The sequence below is a fragment of the Stegodyphus dumicola genome, chromosome 8 (genome assembly GCF_044657685.1).
Source record: "Stegodyphus dumicola isolate Sdum_Otavi_A_Nest chromosome 8, ASM4465768v1".
NCBI classification, from domain to species: domain Eukaryota; kingdom Metazoa; phylum Arthropoda; class Arachnida; order Araneae; family Eresidae; genus Stegodyphus; species Stegodyphus dumicola.
Window position 1 is genome coordinate 11,658,305 of NC_140775.1, and position 6,565 is coordinate 11,664,869.

Consider the following 6,565-nt stretch of genomic DNA (forward strand, 5'->3'; position numbering starts at 1 on the left):
AGCATTTTACGATGTATTAAAAAATTTAAAAGCTGACAAAAAAATAGCCCAAGGAAATTATAGAGTAGCAAAAACTTTCAAAATCCATAGCTATGAATTTTAGTCGCAGAAGTTAGTGAAAAGTAGCAAACTTGCGAAAGACCGCAGGATCTGACAACACATTTCTCCAACAAGTAGGCTTGTTCAGTTTACGAAATACAAGGTGGCCAATTTTGGCGCAGTTAACGGCAGCAATAACGCAATTAATCATTTGAGTGTATTCGTTATTAACGCCATCAGTAGTAAGCGAAGAATAAAGGCTTTGTTCATTTTTAACCTAAAAGCAAAACTGATAACCGTGTTATTTAGAAGCATGGATTTCATTAGAATATATAATCATTAGAACGGAACTCGCTGTATTTAATGGAGCAGGAAGGAGAATTTACTTTCACCTGGTTTATTGAAGACTTTAGTAATATATACCATGACTCAAGAGGGAAAAGTCTACGCAGTCCAGATTTTGTTTTGAATTCATTGCCCGGCATGAAATTGCATCTTGAAATATTTGCTCAGAATTATAATGAACGTACTGATATATGCGTTTATGTCACCAGAGATGATAATATTTCGGAAGTATGTACTATGAAATGTAGTGCTCAAATACTAGACTCCAACGGAATGATATACCGCAACATTCCTAACAAGATGGAGGTTGATAATTCTAATGGTCATGGATTTCTTTGTGCATTTAAAAGAATTCGTCATTATCGTTCACTGGGACACGATATTCTGATTCTAACATGCACTTTTCAGCCTGTGGGTGACTCAAATAAAGAACTGCCTGAACTTTCGTACAAAAATGAGTTGTTTGCGGACGTCGTGTTACGTACTGGTGATTCGACATTCAAAGTGCATAAAGCTATTTTATCAGTACGATGGCCTAAACTTCTAGAAACGCTGCATGCTAAAGAAACTTGCGAACAAATTCTGGATGTGAATGCAGATGTCCTGGAGGCTATGTTGGAATATATTTACACTGGAAAACTAGACTGCAGTAAACCTGAAATTTTAGCGAATCTGCACTTGGCTAAGATCAAGTACGGATTCCCGAGTCTGCAGTGTACACCGTATGTAGACTAGACAGCAAAAACCCGCATTATCATGGAAAAAATATCATTCGAATGGCCAATTCAAAACTTTTCCAGATTACCTATAAATAGTGTTCTATATAGTCATGTATTTTCTGTCACTATTCTGGAGTCTTGCCGGTGGAATTTAAAGTTTCACATGCGCAAAGAGGGCATAGATGGTAGATTTTTTGATATTTTCCTTTGCAAGCTGTATGATACTCAATCCCAACGAATTTTCGTAAAAAGCAAAATATCCTTCGACGGGCCTTCTTTTGAGAAAGTGTATACATTCGAAAGAAAGAAAAAGTGGAAATGTGCACAGTTTTTCCGAAGAATTTCTCCAAAACCAAAAGGCGACATGTTATTACTCGATTGTGAATTTAAATTTTCGAACGGCAGTCATTCTTCGGAGATCGTGAAGTCATCTTTCGCATTTGTATCCTCTATTAATTGCCATTCTTTCAAAAATGACTTTCGAAACCTTTACAGAAGTGGAACGTTATCGGACGTAAATATAGTTACCGGTTTGAAAACATTCCCGGCACACAAATTTATTCTAAGCGCTCGATCTCCGGTGTTTTCTAGAATGTTCTTGACCAATATGAGCGAGGCGAACAAGAACATTGTTGAAATTTCAGACATCAATCCTGATATAATGGATGACCTACTTTTATACATGTATTCTGGTTCCTTGGACAGTAGACTGTGCAAAACTGTTGAGGAGCTGTATGCTGCAGCCGATAAATACGATTTACATGCACTGAAGAAAAAGTGTTCCTGCTATCTGAAATCGAGATATCTTAATACCACTACTGTAAGCAATGTCCTTCAGATAGCCTGTTTGCATTCAGATGATGATTTGTACCATAGTGTATTAGAATTTACCAATAAGCATGCAGAAGATATATTTTCAAGCCATGAATGGAAGGAATTTGTAGAAAATAACATAGCAGCAAAACTGTTGCAAGATTTGGTAAATAAACGAAAATAGAAGAAGGAATTATTTATTAAACTTTCTTTCCAGTCTCAGTTTAAAAACATTTTTAATATATGCCGAAAAAAGTGTCCTTGGTAAGTAACGAAAAATCATAAAAATGGTTTGAATCTAGCAATGCTGATTTCTTTTTTTAATATGGAACGTGAAAATGGAATTTACCTGCCTTTAATTGAATAATTTCATTAACATCAAAATTCAAGCACATGGTTGAAAATTGAAGGAAATTTCATTTTCTATTTAATGCAGACTTTTATTAATTTCTGTTGTACTTATGTATTATTTCGTCGACTGCTGGCGGAAATTTCGGCAACGGTTACCAGTCTCCATGTTGACTGGGAAATGCTAGAGGAGGCAATCATCCATTATTGGCGTTAAATCGCTCTATTTCGCCAGTCGACGGTATAATACGTTAAGTACCGTTTTTGCTTATTTTTGGGCAGTAAAAAAAAAGAAAGAAAAAGATTTTTTACATTTCAAAGTAATGTAAAATTCACTAATTGAAAGTGTTTTGTGTCCCATTTATTGTAGATTTTTAATATATATATATATATATATATATATTTAATATACGTATATATACATTTTTAATATATATATATATATATATTTTTAATATATATATTTTTAATATATATATTATAAGTGGAAATGGTCGATGCACATGGATACCAAGTTTGTGCAATTCTTATAAGTGCAGTGGTGTGATTCTTCATTAGGGGAACACATAATATTTATATTACATCATATTTGAGTAAACAAAGTGTTTTTATTTTTAAATTATTTATTACAAAATATTATGATTGTATAAATCTTCAAAAGATCTTATTTCATGAGTTTTTCTTGCATTAAATCATAGTAAAATAATTTTTGGGGATGAAAGGTGGGTATAATTATACTCAAAAAAGTGTTCAATATTTCTGCACATGTAAATAATGTTAACACCATTTTCCCAGTTATTAAATTAAAAATATTTTAGTTGTTATCCGAATTTTGGGCTCTAGTGTAGAATTGGGTGCCCCTTCGATTGGCGACAATTTTTTTTTAAATTTTGGCAATAAAACCTCACTTCTGGTTACCAGGATAGTTTTAACTTTGTTTTAGCTTCCCGATTTTATTTAAATGAAAATAGATTGATGTGTACATGGACATATTTAAAGCAGTGCGCAATGCCTAGTTTGTGCAATTCTAGGATTTTTTTTAAGTAAAAACTGATCGATGTGTACATGGACACAGATCTTGTGCAAATCTGTGACTTCTTATTTTGGTTTTGTGTAGCGGCGATCTTGAAATTGTGCCTTCCTGGCGCTGATCTTGGCTTGAAAAAAAATTGCCAGTAAACAAGCGGCACCTAATTGTAAACTTTTACCGAATTTTGTTTAGGAAGTTTATTTGTGATATATTAAATGATACACATTTTTGAGAAATCAAGCTACGTGTTTCATAGTAGTATAAAAAAATGTAAGCCTACAAGAGCCTCTGAATGAATTAAGATATTTAAATTTAGTTCCATTTTTTGGAATACATTCATGCAGCCAATTCTGGATTAACCAAGTTACATATTAACCAGCCACTGTCTTAAAAAAAAAAATTAGTTTTGTTTATCAAGGAAAGATGGAAAAAATTCTTTTGCAACCATCTGTGTAAAACAAAACTGGATACTTTGGGATTATTGCAACCACTTGATGCAGTTGGGTGATATTTTAAGAGAAATGTTAATTTCAAACTGAAAAAAGTTATTTATTTGATACTGTACATGTTATTAGGTAGTTATCTTAATATGGTAAAATCCTAGTATACGGTGCAGCCTTGACGCGATTTTGAAAATTATCGCCAACACCAAACATGATCCAAAGAACGTCTATATATATACTATACACTATATACATAGTATATACTATACACTAGTGTATATACATTGTATATACTATGTATAACAATATACATTCTTTGAATGACTGTTTACTACTCATCGTATATGTCCCGTTTTTACTGCTCATCATAAAGTCGCCAAAAGTAGCCAAATCCCGTGTGCACCAGATACTAGGATTAAACCCTTAATTTTAGTTCAATGTGTATCACCCAATTATAAAACTAATTACAAATGGCATCTCCCACATGTAATTATCCCAGTCTACCACAGTCTTGCAACCCACTCCTAAATTTTCCAAGCAAAATTTAACGCTCATTGTTTACTCCAGTAGTAAATAAATCTGACTTTTGTAGTCAGTAGCAGACTATTCCTTGAACCAATTACCATTTTGAATAGTGATGTGTTCATTACACTTTCAGGTTGCATTTTCAAAAACGGTTGTTTTCCAAAGTACATCATCATAAAATGCAAATCTGAACATTCCCGCCTTTGCAGAAAATCTTATATTCCTGCAAAAACAGAACTTTCTTCATTTACAGACAAATCCCACAAGTGAATATTTCAAAATTCATCTGAAGACCAAAAATATTGCAATTTCCCTTTAGAGCTTCTAATATAACGAAAACAGCATGTACAAAAATGATGATATCACTTATTCAAACTTACGGTTATCGATATGTTTATCTGAAGAATTGTTATATGTATGGTTGCCACAGTTTGTCGACTTCTAGGTGGTTGCAATAATACGAAAGTACCGAAAACTGTCTACGGAAAAGACCAAAAGGTAAAGTTTGTGTGGGATAGCACTGATAGCATCAGACAGATATGTTATAGCATTTGAGAGCTGTTTTTGAGTGTGACAACAATGCACAGTTTTATTGAAAGTAATCCAGCATATAGAAATACTGAAAAGTAAGGCATAAAAAGTTCTTAATGATAGGCGAGTTTGAATTCTATGACTTTATTCAAGTTGTCTTTTAAATAAATATTGTTCTTTAGTACCATTTAAAGTTTTTCATTTCTAATGTTTATTCTTCTGTTATTAGTAGTATGTTTTTTTTAATGCTGTCTTTCTCGTGTGTTTTCCTGCCAGCTTTTTATAGCACTGTTCTGAAAATTTCATAATCCCTTTTAAACTACCTATGAATATCACGCCAAGCTTTTCCCTTGTAAATGTTAAATTTTAAGCTAGCCGAATACAAGAACAGACCCATCATAACGAAGTAAACATGAACTGACATCCAGTCTACGATATGAGTCAGCTACACATTCACCTTCTCTAATTATTTATAAATTTATTATTATTGTGCTCTGCCATTAGCCACTACACGGAAAGGGAGGGATGCCCAGTGGATAACTTTTGAAAAGAAAATGGCACATGTCTTATGTTATACATGAGGAAAATCTTGAAAATGCCCACGCAGCCCAGGCCGTTTGCCAGGACTCGGGGCTGAACTACTAGTATTCAGCAGATTTTACCTCTGGTCTTTCAGAAAGTAGCAGAGACAGCAATAAGAACAGACTATATTCTAGTTACAAGCAAGTAGAAATTAAGATATAATATTGTTAATGTTACTATGTATTCTTATTGGAATTAGGTTTATTTTTAAGAAGTAATATTGTGATAGCAAACTGTAGTTTATCCATGTCTATTTTCCATTTCTTATGTTCTTACTGTTAACTGCTTCCGTTGGAAATTAAATTATTCACATAATTTTTCGCTTTGGTAAAATCCTAGGAGAGCCCACACACTTGGCAACAAACTGGGAAGTGCGCACTGCTTCGCGCGTTTCTCAAAAACGCCAACATGAAAATAAAAGTAGTAGAATTGCACAACTTCGGTATTTATGTACACATCAACCTATTTTGACTTAAAAAAACATCACAGAATTGCACAAACTTGGCATTGCATACTCCCTTGACTTTGTTCATGTACACATTGATACGCGTCCTAACCAAAATCATTCGCGCCAAGGGTGTGGCCTCTGCTAAGATCCAACCTTTTCTTAATCTTCAAAATTATATAAGGGGAGTTCACATAAGAACAATCAAATATCACATAAGAACAATGAAAAAATTACTAAAAAGGGAGGGGATACAGTATTGATGTAACCAATTGAGCTTATTCTTCAGAATATATTGCTTGCAAAAGAAAGTGGATTGTTATTGATGTTTTTCTCTTGATTATAAAATGAGTTGTTTTTCATTTCCATGTTTTTAATAGCTCTCAGATTAACTGTGGACCTAACCTTTGTTATTATCGGGTTAGTGGATTAAAATGATATTTCTACTGCTTGCTCTTTTATTCGGTATTCATTGTTCACCAAAGTTTTTTTTTTCTCTTTATACTCTTTTAATTGGCATTTTCTGCAGTTTTTCATGCTGTGCATTTATTAAGCTGTAAAATCAAGATACTAATAATAGTGAGTTGTAAAACAGCTGTGAATTTATGTTACAAGTGCTAAAGAAGATTAATAGTAACTATGAATTTATTATTCATCTTCTGCAGTTAGATAAAAATGCTTGGAAATGTTAATTCCAGAAAGTATTTACTGCTTTGCAGTGTTTTGATTTCATTATCGATGAAAA

General features: G+C 33.0%; 2 protein-coding genes across 2 annotated transcripts; both read left to right on the forward strand.

Moving 5' to 3' along the window:
* Positions 1 to 402: 402 nt before the first annotated feature.
* LOC118193472 (TD and POZ domain-containing protein 3-like) lies at positions 403 to 1,119 on the forward strand. The gene has a single exon (XM_035364568.1). It carries the CDS (start codon positions 403 to 405, stop codon positions 1,117 to 1,119), a length of 717 nt encoding a protein of 238 aa, XP_035220459.1.
* Positions 1,120 to 1,134: 15 nt separating this feature from the next.
* Positions 1,135 to 6,328, forward strand: LOC146995657 (speckle-type POZ protein B-like). The gene has a single exon (XM_085821582.1). It carries the CDS (start codon positions 1,141 to 1,143, stop codon positions 2,098 to 2,100), a length of 960 nt encoding a protein of 319 aa, XP_085677708.1. The 5' UTR covers positions 1,135 to 1,140; the 3' UTR covers positions 2,101 to 6,328.
* Positions 6,329 to 6,565: the final 237 nt, after the last annotated feature.

Excerpts from the sequence above, each read along its gene's own strand:
- LOC118193472 (XM_035364568.1), top strand. The coding sequence starts at position 403 with ATGGAGCAGGAAGGAGAATTTACTTTCACCTGGTTTATTGAAGACTTT.
- LOC146995657 (XM_085821582.1), top strand. The coding sequence starts at position 1,141 with ATGGAAAAAATATCATTCGAATGGCCAATTCAAAACTTTTCCAGATTA.